A 13,264-nucleotide genomic window follows, 5' to 3' on the forward strand; every position below is an offset into this window, starting at 1 on the left:
CTGAGTTCAAATCTGGCCTCACACCAGACACTTAATACTTACTAGCTGTATGACCCTGGGCAAGTCACTTAACCCAAATTATGTCACCAAAAAAAAATATGTGCCACCTTTTTTTTATGCCTATAGTAATATGTTTTGCATGACTGAACATGTATAACCTGTATCAAATTACTTACCATCTCAGGGAAATGAGGGAGAGAGGAAGAAAATTTGGAACTCAAAATTTAAAAAAAATAAATGTTAAAAATTGTCTTTAGATGTAATTGGGGGGAAAAAATTACGTGCCACATGTATAACTTATATCAAATTGTTAGCCTTCTCAATGAAGGGGGAGGAGAGAGAAGAAAGAAGAGAATTTGAAACTCAAAATTTAAAAAAAAATGAATGCTAAAAATTGTTTTTACGTGTAATTGGAAAAAAATAAAATAGTTTTAAAAAAGAATTATGTACCAAATATTTAATGAAATAAATAAAAATATATTTAAAATAAAAAAAAAAAGAATTGTGTGCCAGAACTTTTGCTCAGGTTTGGGAATAATGAAGATTAAAAAACCTGAGTTCTTACATTCAAGTAGTTTATATATTATGGGGGTGCAGGGAGAGGAAGTATGATATATATTTAAACAAAGATGATATAGAATAGAATGTGATAAGGCCAAAGAAAAGCCAGGTTGTGAGCTATGAAAATTTTGAAATGGAAAAGGTCACTTAATTCTAACTTCTTCCTTTACAAAAAATCACATACAGGCTTTATATGAAGACAAAAGGGTAGTGATGCTAGAGTAATAGATGGATTTAACATAATATCTCCAAACATTTTCCAGTCTCATAGAAAAAGGGAGAGAAGGAGAAGTGAACAAAGCATTTTTTGTGTGTGTGAGGCAATTGGGGTTAAGTGACTTGCCCGGGGTCACACAGCTAGTAAAGTGTTATGTGTCTGAGGCTGCATTTGAACTCAGGTCCTCCTGAATCCAGGGCCGGTGCTCTATCCACTGCACTACCTAGCTGCCCCCAACAAAGTGTTTATTAAGAGTCTATTATATAGAATAAAGGTTAAGCCCTTTACAAATAGCTCATTTATTTTCATAATAACTTTGTAAGGTAAATTCTATTATTATCCTTATTTTGCAGTTGAGGAAACTAAGGCAGACATCAGTTACATGACTTGCCCATGGTCACGTAGCTACTAAGTGTCTGAGGCTAGATTTTTAGTCAGAACTTACTCCAGTGCCTTCTTTCTATCTATTGCACCACCTAGTTGCCTCAGATGTGTAATGGATAGAATTAGAGTCAGGAGAACTTGGGTTTGAATTCCAGCCCTGTCCCTTATTATGGATATGACATTGGGCAAGTCATTTCTTACAAAATTTAAGCATTGGAAGGGACTATAGGGGTCATCTAGTTTCATTTATACCTCAGCAGGAATTTTCTACAAGATTTTTATCTGGCTTCTGTTTAAAAAAACCAACAACAAAAAAACAAAAAAGCAGAGATGGGAGACTTATTACCAGGGATAGGTAGCCTATTTCACTTTTGGACAGCTCTCATTGTTGAGAAGTTTTTCTTTATATTGAGCTGAAATCTATCTTTCTACAATTTCTCCTCATTGTTCCTACTGTCCTCTGGGGTCAAGCAGTTTAAGTCTTCTCCCACCTGATAGCCCTTCACCATCTTCTCTTCCCTAGGCTAAATGTCACTAGTCCCTTCAATTAATTGTCAGATGACCTAGATTCCAGTTTCCTCCCCATCCTGGTCTCCTTCCTCTGGTGTATAACAATATCCCCTCTAAAATAAGGTGTCCGGAACTGAGACTCAGTGTCTTCATTTTTAACACAGACGTAATAGTACTTGTACTACCTCCCTCAGTGAGGTGCCCCAGGAAAGCAATTAATAAATTTGCAAGCACTATTGAGATGGGAGTTGTTATTATTGCTGTTAAGGAAGGTCTGTTATATGGATACTTAATACCATCCTCTGAAAACAGGAAGGGTTCATGGAAGCAAAACCAGGGAGTCCTGACCCTGGAGGTATTATACTGGAACCTTAACTGCCTAGAAGTCAAAGTTCTTTCCTCGGCAGTATAGTATCTCTTCCAGCCTATGTAAACCTTCTACTAGTAGTTTCCACATTCAGGTCCCACAGTCTCACCCTCCAAACAAGTGAACTCTACAAATGGCTATGGGAATGTCTCTTTTTCTGCTTCTCTTCAGGTGTGGGAAAGTTGATGGTATTGTGAATAGAAAGCTAGCCCTGGAATCTGAAAGACCTAAGTTCAAATGCAGCCTCAAACACTTACTAGCTATGTAACCCTGGGTAAGTCACTTAACCTCAGTTTCCTCAGCTGTATTATGAGGATAATAGTAATTACCTCACAGGGTTTTTGTGAGGATCAAATGAGATATCTGTTTAAAAAAAAATAAGAAACACTTAGCACAGTTCTAGGGTGTAGGAGGAGCTAGATTATTTTCTCCCTCTCAAATGGATCTGTTTTTGGCTAAACATCACTGTGGTTCATTTGAGTCCATAGCCAAGTCTTTTCTCTCTTCTCAGATGTCTAGAAGTTGTTTCTCTAGTTTAAGACAATTCTTCCCGCTGTCTTTTGGAATTGAAGAACAGCAACAGTATTTAACTGTTCTCTCTTTCTTTTTGTCTTTCTTACTCCATTTTCCTCTGCTGAAGCTGGGATGGGCTCTGTTTATAACCCCGAGCTACATCTTCAGAGCTCTTCAAAAGGGAGAGGAGAGGGGTAGATATGGTCTTTCTTGAAGGCTGGAGCCAGGAGTCCAGAGGACTTAGAGGGAGAGGGACAACTCCTCTATCTACATATATTACCTCATTTGATTTCAGCAGTGTTATGAAGTAGGTCTTAGGGCTTGGAACTAGAAGGGACCATAAAAAAATCATCTAGTCCAATTTCATCTCTTTCCTTCCCTCCACCCCCTGCCATTTTTTTTTGGTTCAGATCTGTGATTACATCTGCTTAGTGAGCTCCCCATTAAGGAACCTCACTGTATACCAATGAAATCAGCTACTGCTCCTGTAATTTATAGTTTTAGAAAGTTTCTAGGAGCTCTGAGAGGTTATATGAACTGCTCAGGGTCACTCAGCCATAGTGCCACAGGTAGGCTTTGAATCTAGGTCACCATGACTTTGAGTCTGGTCTCAACTCCATACTGCTTCTCACTCCATCTACTTATCACATTTAACAAATGAAAAAACTGAGACCCTCTTGAGCAGTAGTCACATAAATGGCAGAGCTGGGTCAAACTCAGTCCTTTGATTCCAAATCCAAGATTTGCCCCCCCCCACCCTTGCTGTACCTCCGAGAGCAGAGGCGGGAGGCAAGACGTGGAAGGTACAGAGATGCAAATTTTGTCCTCTTTAGAAGGAAAAACTTTTTGAACATCACAGCTGGTAGGCAGAGCAGATATTAATTTATTTAGTAGATAAGGAAACTGAGGCTTAAAAAGGATAAGTTATTTGCCCAAGGACACAAACTAATAAGTAGAAAAACTGAGATTACAACACTGGCCTTCTAACTATTAATCTGATACTGTTTATCATATCATAATCAACTTTCAATTATTTAGGACTGATTACTAATTTTTTTTATTATACTAGCCTTTTTTATCCTAATGTCATTTTACCGATGGCTAATCCTATTCCTAGAGGCAAAGAAAGGAGATAAAAACAGAGTGGAATGGTTAGTGAGAAAAGCTAAGGACTTTGGTTTGAATCTTGCTCTGCTATTGTTACCTATATGACCTTGCTCATGTCACTTCCTTTTCTTTGGGCCTCAGTTTCCTCATTTGTAAAATGAGGACTAGATGATCTCTAAAATCCCATCCAGCTTTCATGTTCCTCATTTTATATTCAAATTTTCTGTGTTTTATGTATAATCTATAACAAATTGCTTACTGTCACAGGGAGCAGGGAGGTGAGGGAAGGAGAGAGAAAATTGGGACTCAAAGTTTTTTTAAAAAATGAATGGTAAAAAATTATCCTCACGTGTAACTGGGGGAAAATAAAATATCATTAAAGGTCAAAAATATTTCTGTGTTCTAAGGTACTAATGTTAATATTCTATATTCCAAGGCTTCTTCCTACTCTAATTTCTATATTCTGTATTCTAGTATTCTATGCTTTGAAGTCTCTTCTGGCTCTGTTTTTACCAGCCTGTGATTCGAGGATTCTGTTTAGTCAGCTAAGATTGACTACATATTTCCTATTAGATCTTCAAAATATTGCCTGAAAATTGCATTAGATATTACACATCATACATGTGATGCATCATATTTTCAAAGTCTCCATCATGATTAATCACCTAATGCATTTTACACCCTCAAGGGGTTAGCTCAGTATCAGCATTCTGAATTTACTGGGAGGAAGTATGATTAGTTTGGGTGAGTCACTAAAAGCCAACATATTATTCCAAAGCAAGTCTGGGAGTTCCAGCTTTCTTTCTTCAATTTTGCCTTTATTTAATATTAGAAAATCACTTGAGATTTTCAAATGAAACTTTCTTATAAATTATACCAAATCATAATGTCACCATTTGGTCATAATGATCTAGGTATCTATAATTGAAATGAGAGAGTTGGGCTAGATAACTCTAGAGTTCTTCTTAACTTTAACTCTTTTTTTTGTTGTTCTGTGTCCTAACATTCTATAGTATCAGTCAGACTTCTAATTTTATGTCCTTGACATTCTTGAACTGTACAGTGCCTTCCAGCGCTGACATTCTTAAGTCTTCTGATGCAACATGAAGGGGGGGGGTGTCAGTGTTACAGCAGTATTGCAGGACCAACACGATAAAGGGTGATGTAATCATCAAAGTAATTTAAGAGCCAAACCTGCATGGGGGAGTATAATTTGAGAGAACCTTTTAGGAGAAAGAAATTTTCTCCTAACGTATGACCAAATCAAGATCTCAAAGACAGCACTGTGGAAAAGGTTTCAAGTGGCGTGTGATCCTCCTATACACAGAATCAAAGACTCACAAAGTTGAAAAAGATCTTTACAGAGGAGAAAACTGAGGTCAAGGGAAGGGAAATAACTTTATCAAGTGTTAAGAAGGGGCAGAACTGGGACTTAAAAACCACATCTTGACTTTAATTCTACTGGGAGTATACCCCAGCAACACTTCTCTTCTATGTGTTAAAAAGTTCCCATGTTCATTTTAACAGCATAACCTGGTGGGTTGGTCACTAACGTGGAAGTCAGACATTCCTGAATCTGACAGTATCTGACAATAAAATGGAGATTTTTTTAAAAAAATTAATTTATTTTCTGTTTTCAACATTCACTTCCATAAACTTTTGCATTTTCAATTTTCTCCCCCTTCCTTCCCATCTCCCTTCCCAAGATGGGAAGCTGATATAGGTTCGACATGCAGGCTCTACATTCCTATTAAACATATTTTCACATTAGTCATGTCGTAAAGAATTAGAACCAATAGGAGGAACCACAAGAGAGAAGAAACAAAACAAAATAGAAGAGAAAAAAAAGAGCAAATAGTATACTTCGATCTGCATAAAATGGAGATTTTACCAAGATCCCACTACCTACCTCACAGAAATGTTAGGAGAAAAGTAAACATTAAATTATTATAGAAATGAGAGAGGGTTTCTTTGTTTTTGTTTTGTTTGTTTTTAAATATGTGGTCTTGGAGGGAAGAGCAAGAATCACAAATAAAGGTATTGAATGGCTGACACCCCTAGAATACCAGAAGTATGAGACAAAATGTGTGGGAGGATAAAGGACTCATTTCTAAGTCAGAACAGCTTTCTCTGAAGATCCAAATCATCATAGTGGCAGTAAGAAAGAGTCATAGTGGTAAAGCAGCTATGGGCAGTGGGCCAGACCCACCACAATGTCAGCTGCTGGGTAAAAGCACAGCGCTGACAGAGAAAATTAAAAGAGAAAAGATCCTGAGGCAGCCAGGTCGTGCAGTGGATAGAGCACCAGCTCTGGAGTCAGGAGGACCTGAGTTCAAATGTGACCTCAGACACTTGACACTTACTAGCTGTGTGACCCTGAGCAAGTCACTTAACCCCATTGCCCAGCAGCCCCCCCAAAAAAAAAAGAATCCTGAGAAACTTATCCTGCTTAGAGAGGAAATAAAAGTAAAAAATTTAAAAATAAGAGTTTTAAAAATGTCATCTGAAAGGGGGGAGGGGAGGCGGGATAGCAAAAAAGAACAAGGATAAAGACCTTGAAATGAGTCAGGACTCTGACACCAGGCATGTCACCTTTTATTTATTTATTTTTTATTTTATTTTTTCAGGTATGTCACCTTAAGAAAGCAACTTTGCTTCTCTGGCCCTCAGTCCTTCCCTAAAAAGAAGGAAGTTGAACTAGATGAGCTCTAAGGTCCTTTCTAGTCTTTCTGGTCTTGCTGTCTTCAAGTATTTGAAGTAGATAGGGCACTGAGCCTGGAGTCAGGAAGACCTGAGTTCAAATCCAACCTTTGACACTTACTAGCCACTGCAAGTCACTTAACCCTGTTTGCCTCAGTTTCCTCATCTATAGAATGAGCTGGAGAAAGATACGGCAAACCACTCCAGATCTTTGCCAAGGAAATCCCAAATGGGGTCATGAAGAGTCGGACATAATCAAAACAACTGAATAACAACATATGGAACAAGGATTAAAGTTGTCCCTGTTGGCCCCCAGAAGGGAAACTACGAGTAATGGCTAGAAATTAGGCAGATTTCAGCGGCAGACAAATTTCCTAATAATTAGAATAATTAGAGCTGTGCAGCGACGGAGTTAGGCTGCTTCAGATTTAGGTTCTGTGTTACACGAGCAAAGGCTGGTCAGCAGTATTGCAGAAGGGATTCAGGTGGCCGTGGAGGATCGCCTTCTCAAGTATTTTCCAACTATGCGATTCTAGGAAACGTAGTGCAGTGGGAAGATCCTAGGGCCTAGAAAGGGACCATTTGGTCCCAACCCCATTTTACAGAGAGGTTGTTAATCCCACAGCCGGGGCACCTGAATTCTACTCTGGAGATACCACAATTTACCGTGTCAACACAAGCAAAAACCTTGTCTTCCCCGGGCCTCAGTTTCCCCATTTGTAAAATGAAAAGCTAGAACTCTCTACGGAAACTTCCAGCTCAAAACATTACGTGAGTCTTCCCTAGATGCTTGGTGCTGATTCTAGTTTTGGGAGGGAGGCATTAATGCTCCGGGGCAAGAATATTTAATGTTTTGGAACTGTAGCGCCAATAGGCAGCTTAAGCAGAGATTACAACACAGAAGCGAGGATCGAAGGAGCCAAAGGGAAGGCCGGGAATGCTTGAAGGGGCGGGGACCTGAGCTCCCATCACCCCAACAGGTAAACCGCCTCCCAGCCTACACCCACAGCAGCTCCATAGGGGCTCCAGAGAAAAGGTGGGACCAGGGCGGTAACCAGCGGAAACTGCCCAGAGGGTTGAGAGGCCGGCGCACGCCACGCTCTGGCGATTGACAGCGGCTAGACCAATGGGATGCTTCCGCAGGGCCCAAACGCCTCTTCGATTGGTTCTCTTGGGCGCAAATTGAGACCAATGATACCCCGGGGGGAGGGTCGAGGCGATGACGTAGTCTGCGGCTGCGGCCGCCTCGAATCGGCGGTGGCCAGCTTGGTGTTTGAGGCCAATGAGCGGCGTCCAACGCGCGGGGACTCCACCAATCGGAGGCCTCCACGACGGGGTTGGGGGGTGGGTATATAAGAGAAGTCGGCGGCGGCTTGGGGCCCAGACTTAACCAACGGACCAACAGAAAAGGAGTGAGAAACTATTGAGACTTCCTCCGAACGAGCCGTGTGAGGTAAGCGCCACGACCTTGGGCCCTAAGCTGGGGAAGGGAGGAGGAGAAGAGAAGCGAACTGAGCTAGGCCTCGTCCAGACCCGCCGCCGGGGCCTGGCCGGTCCTGCGGGAGCTTCCGCTCATAGGCAGCCACGATGGGGCCCTGGTCGGCCCTGGCCTCCCCTCAGCGAGCGCGGCCCGTGTCTCCGCAGGTTGTCCGCTGTTCTCACCCCGGTCACCCCCATTGAGGGAATCTTCTCTGGCGAGCAGAGCGGCGGGCGGAAGCGCAGAGAGGCAGGAGGGCGGGCGGACCGACGGACAGGATGAGGCGCTCGCTCTTGGCGGCGGCGGCCGCTCTGCTGCTCCTGGTGGCCGTGGGGGCGCGGGCCGAAGAGGACGACAAGAAGGAGGACGTGGGCACTGTGGTGGGCATCGATCTGGGCACCACCTACTCGTGGTAAGAGCAGCAGCCGCTCCTGTTCGGCAGTCGGGGGTGATGGTCGGGAGCAGCCCTGGCTTCTCACAGCCATCTCCGGGCCTGGGCTCGCGGTTGGGTGGGTCCAGTCTGGAAAATTTCCGCAGGCCTTTGTTAGGCCTTTCTCCTCTTCCCTGGAAGGTGGGGATGGAGGCCAGAGACAGGGTCCTGGAGAGGGGCGCAGGCCCAGCCTACGTGCCCTTCCCAGGGATGAGATGGAAGCATCCCTTAGGCCCAGGCAGGTGTCTGGGCAGAAACCCGGCTTCTCAAGGTCGGGGCAGGAGGAGGGTCAGCGGGGAGGACGCTTTTTCAGCCTTTTTTTTTTTTTTACCTATTCCCACTATTAGTGGCTTCTTTCTCAACAACTGTATCCAAGGCTCATGTGTTTTCTCTGGCATGTTCCTACCTCTAGTGTTGGCGTGTTTAAGAATGGCCGTGTGGAAATTATTGCTAATGACCAGGGCAACCGAATCACACCTTCCTATGTGGCCTTCACCCCAGAGGGAGAGCGGCTCATTGGTGATGCTGCCAAAAACCAGCTCACTTCGAACCCCGAGAATACTGTCTTTGATGCCAAGCGGCTGATTGGCCGCACGTGGAATGACCCCTCTGTGCAGCAGGACATTAAATATCTGCCTTTCAAGGTCTGTTTTTCTCTCCTAATGTGAGTTAATAATCTATTGGTAGGATGAAGGAAGTTAAACCTCAGCTGATTAGAAGAACTCTAGGATGTAGTTTTGAACCTCAGCTCTGTTACTGAACTTTGAATTCTTAGAAAAGTGATTTAAAGCAAGTAGCTTCTTCCTGAGCCTTACTTGATATTAGTTTAACATGACTCCCTTGTTTTAAAGATCTCTAGTTCTATGATCTTTAAAATGGTTTAAACCATTAGAACACTAAGGGTGCTTGAACAAGCAGTGTTCCAGTAGAACTAAGCCTGGGAAGAACACAAGTTCTTTGTGAGGCAGTAATATTGGGCCAACCATATTACAAAGGAGTTATTTTTGGAATGTGGTCAGTATTGGCTTGGATTAAAATCACCAAAAATTCTTGGAAGGTATATTTAATTCAACAGAAACCTATATGACTACTTTGGACAGCATAGTACTAGTACTAGAAGGGCAAGTTAGACTAGTCTGAGTTCTCATGGTATCTAGTACGTAATTTAAGGCACTAATATAGAATTAACTTAATGGGGGGAAATTTAAGACCAAAATACCTCAATAATAGGTTAGATTCTTGTAACAAAGTGGACATGTGCCCATATTTAATACAGTTCATTTGTATGTAAATAATTAGATCTTCTTAATTCTTTTAAAATAGGTGGTTGAAAAGAAGACCAAACCATACATTCAGGTGGATGTTGGGGGTGGACAAACAAAGACATTTGCTCCTGAAGAAATTTCTGCCATGGTTCTGACTAAGATGAAGGAAACAGCTGAGGCATATCTAGGCAAAAAGGTAATAACTGTAGAAAATCGATAGTCATTTGGGGAAAATGTAGGACTCATAACGTTTGACATTGTTACTGTAACATAGTTTTGAAGAGAGGTAGAGTAGCATACTACATAAAAAAACTGGCTTTGAATGATGTATTGTTTCTGACACACATGAGCTATGTGAACTGTGGACAAGTAAATTATTTCAGCATTCCAAGCAGTTCTGTCAGACTTGATTTTAGAGTAGGTGGGAGTTTCTTATGCCAATGAAATTACAGGTCCTTTCACCATGTAGTGTAACCTTAAAACTGGTATGATAGGTGATGGAAGTGACAGGCAAGATGCAGCAGTAGAAAGCCCTTTACTAATTAGGAAAAAAATCAAGACATAAGTTTATATACCAGATGTATTACTTAACATGATTTTTGGAAAGATTACAATTTCCTCAATGCTCTTTTTCCTGTAAAATGAGAAAATAGAATAGACCAATAAGATCTCTAAAAATCTATGACTCTATGGCAGCTACTGACATAATCATGGCCTCAAATGAGGGATGTTCTTCCCTGAGCGCACTATGGTCCAAAACAAAAGCTTAGGCTGGGATGATATCTTCATGGACATGAAGTTCCAGTTCAGAACTATAATTATGAGTAGATAAAAATCACAGTGGAATTTAAAAGGACAACTTTTTGTTTTAGGTTACTCATGCAGTTGTTACTGTTCCTGCTTATTTCAATGATGCGCAGCGCCAAGCAACCAAAGATGCTGGTACTATTGCTGGTCTTAATGTTATGAGGATCATCAATGAACCGTAAGTATTGAAAACCTTGGAGATTAAAAATGTTTTGGAAATAGGGGGAATCCTAATCTGACCTAGCCCTGTTCTTTTCTCACCAGTACGGCGGCTGCCATTGCCTACGGCCTAGACAAGAGGGAGGGAGAAAAGAACATCCTTGTGTTTGATCTGGGTGGTGGCACCTTCGATGTGTCCTTGCTCACCATTGACAATGGAGTGTTTGAAGTGGTGGCCACAAATGGTGACACTCACCTGGGTGGAGAAGATTTTGATCAACGAGTCATGGAGCATTTTATTAAGTTGTACAAAAAGAAAACTGGAAAAGATGTGAGGAAAGACAACAGAGCTGTGCAGAAACTTCGACGGGAAGTTGAGAAAGCTAAACGGGCCTTGTCTTCTCAACATCAGGCTAGAATTGAAATTGAATCTTTCTTTGAAGGTGAAGACTTCTCTGAGACACTCACTCGTGCCAAGTTTGAAGAACTAAACATGGTGGGTTTATAGGGGATATGGTATGGTATTGTGAACTATGGTGGGATAACAGATTTTACTTACCCTGTTAATTATGGTGTGATAAAGACATCCAAGTGATTACATATTACTGGTTCTGTTTTAGGATTTGTTCCGGTCTACTATGAAGCCTGTCCAGAAAGTACTAGAAGATTCAGACTTAAAGAAGTCTGACATTGATGAAATTGTTCTTGTTGGGGGCTCTACCCGGATCCCTAAAATACAGCTATTAGTGAAAGAGTTCTTCAATGGCAAAGAGCCATCACGGGGCATTAATCCAGATGAAGCTGTTGCTTATGGTGCTGCTGTCCAGGCTGGTGTGTTGTCTGGTGACCAAGATACTGGTAGGTCAACATCTTAGCATTTCCAAAAGACTTTAATAGAATTCCCAACATATTTCTTTTTGGAGCCATTATCAAGAACTAGCTTATGATTTGTGACCTGTATTTGATGCAAGAATATCGAGATAGATTAGAAATTATCCACAGTGCTAACTGTGGTGATGTGGTATACATAAATTATTTTGTGTGGTCATTAAAGGACTATTACTAATGTAGAATTTACTTTGAAACTAATTCTTTTTTTGTCTCATAGGTGATCTTGTGCTCCTTGATGTGTGTCCTCTTACACTTGGCATTGAAACTGTTGGTGGTGTTATGACCAAACTGATTCCAAGAAATACTGTTGTGCCCACCAAGAAATCTCAGATCTTTTCCACTGCTTCTGATAATCAGCCAACTGTCACTATCAAAGTCTATGAAGGTAATATATTTTAATATAAAGAAATAAACCATATTAAGTGACCTTGACTATTAAGTGTTTTCCTTAGAATAGTATCATAATTAGAGATGAGAAAATTGAGACTAAAGAAAAATATTTGCCTGTGGCCCCAGCTAGTAAAATACCAGTTGGGATGTAGATACTTGTATATTATTCTGCCTACCATCTTGGGCACTGGGAAATGGGATGTTGCTCTGTTTAATTTCTAGTCATTGACACATCCAAAGTAACACTAAAATTTGGTTTTCCCAATTCCTGCCTCATTGCCTTCTTATTGAAACCATACTGCCTTTTGCTCTTAACTTTTTGAAATAAGATACTAAGCTAAGTATTTTGCTTATACACAAAACAAAGATTGGAACATTCAATTTTGATAGAGCTACCTTTGGGGAAGGAAGTTCTTGCCAGTGGTATACTTGGCTAAGGTTGAATGAACATAAAGGTATTAACTCTAAAGACAATGATAAAATATTAAGTTAAGAGTTGGAAGACTTGGGTTTGAGTCAGATATGTTTATTTTGATTAACCATGGGCTTGTCTCCCTTCTCAGTGACTTTCAGACTTCTCAGTTTCCTTACCTGTAAAATTAATTGTTGGACTAGTTAGCACCTGACAATTTGTCAGGTGTGTTGTAGAAGGAATAGGGGTTAGCCTAGATAAAGTGATCTAAAAGTTAAATGTGGTACTCTTCTATAGCCTGTGTGCAACTTGTACCAATTTGTATCCTAGCAGCATTGTAAGTAATGATGGAATATCTTTGTAGGTGAGCGACCTCTGACCAAGGATAACCACCTCCTGGGAACATTTGACCTAACGGGAATTCCTCCTGCTCCTCGTGGGGTCCCTCAGATTGAAGTCACCTTTGAAATAGATGTGAATGGTATTCTTCGGGTCACAGCTGAGGACAAAGGCACAGGGAACAAGAACAAGATCACAATCACCAATGACCAAAACCGACTCACACCAGAAGAGATTGAGAGGATGGTAAATGATGCAGAGAAGTTTGCAGAGGAGGACAAGAAACTTAAGGAGCGTATTGATAGCCGAAATGAGCTGGAGAGTTATGCCTATTCACTAAAGAACCAGATTGGTGATAAGGAAAAGCTGGGTGGAAAGCTCTCCTCTGAAGACAAGGAAATTGTAGAAAAGGCAGTGGAAGAAAAGATTGAGTGGCTTGAGAGTCACCAAGATGCAGAGATTGAAGATTTCAAAGCAAAAAAGAAGGAACTTGAAGAGATCGTCCAGCCTATTGTTAGCAAGCTCTATGGTGGTGCAGGCCCTCCCCCAGGGAGTGAAGAAACAGGAGAAAAAGATGAGTTGTAGACGCCATTTGTGTGCGCTGTAATATTGTAAATACTGGACTCAGGAACTTTTTGTTAGAAGAAATGGAGAGAACTCAATCTCGAATGTAATTGGAATCTTCACTATGGAGTGGAGTTGAAAATGCTATAGCCCAAGTGGCTGTTTGCTGCT

The 13,264-nt window shown here is 41.2% G+C and overlaps 1 protein-coding gene across 1 annotated transcript; it reads left to right on the forward strand.

The window, feature by feature from the left end:
- Positions 1–7,702: 7,702 nt before the first annotated feature.
- Positions 7,703–13,264, forward strand: HSPA5 (heat shock protein family A (Hsp70) member 5). The gene is made up of 9 exons (XM_020967568.2): positions 7,703–7,812; positions 8,004–8,248; positions 8,679–8,910; positions 9,590–9,727; positions 10,404–10,516; positions 10,603–10,993; positions 11,118–11,355; positions 11,606–11,773; positions 12,555–13,264. Exons 2-9 carry the CDS (start codon positions 8,115–8,117, stop codon positions 13,112–13,114), a joined length of 1,974 nt encoding a protein of 657 aa, XP_020823227.1. The 5' UTR covers positions 7,703–7,812; positions 8,004–8,114; the 3' UTR covers positions 13,115–13,264.

This window comes from Phascolarctos cinereus, unplaced genomic scaffold (assembly GCF_003287225.1).
Source record: "Phascolarctos cinereus isolate Bilbo 61053 unplaced genomic scaffold, phaCin_HiC Scaffold_2;HRSCAF=192, whole genome shotgun sequence".
NCBI classification, from domain to species: Eukaryota; Metazoa; Chordata; class Mammalia; order Diprotodontia; family Phascolarctidae; genus Phascolarctos; species Phascolarctos cinereus.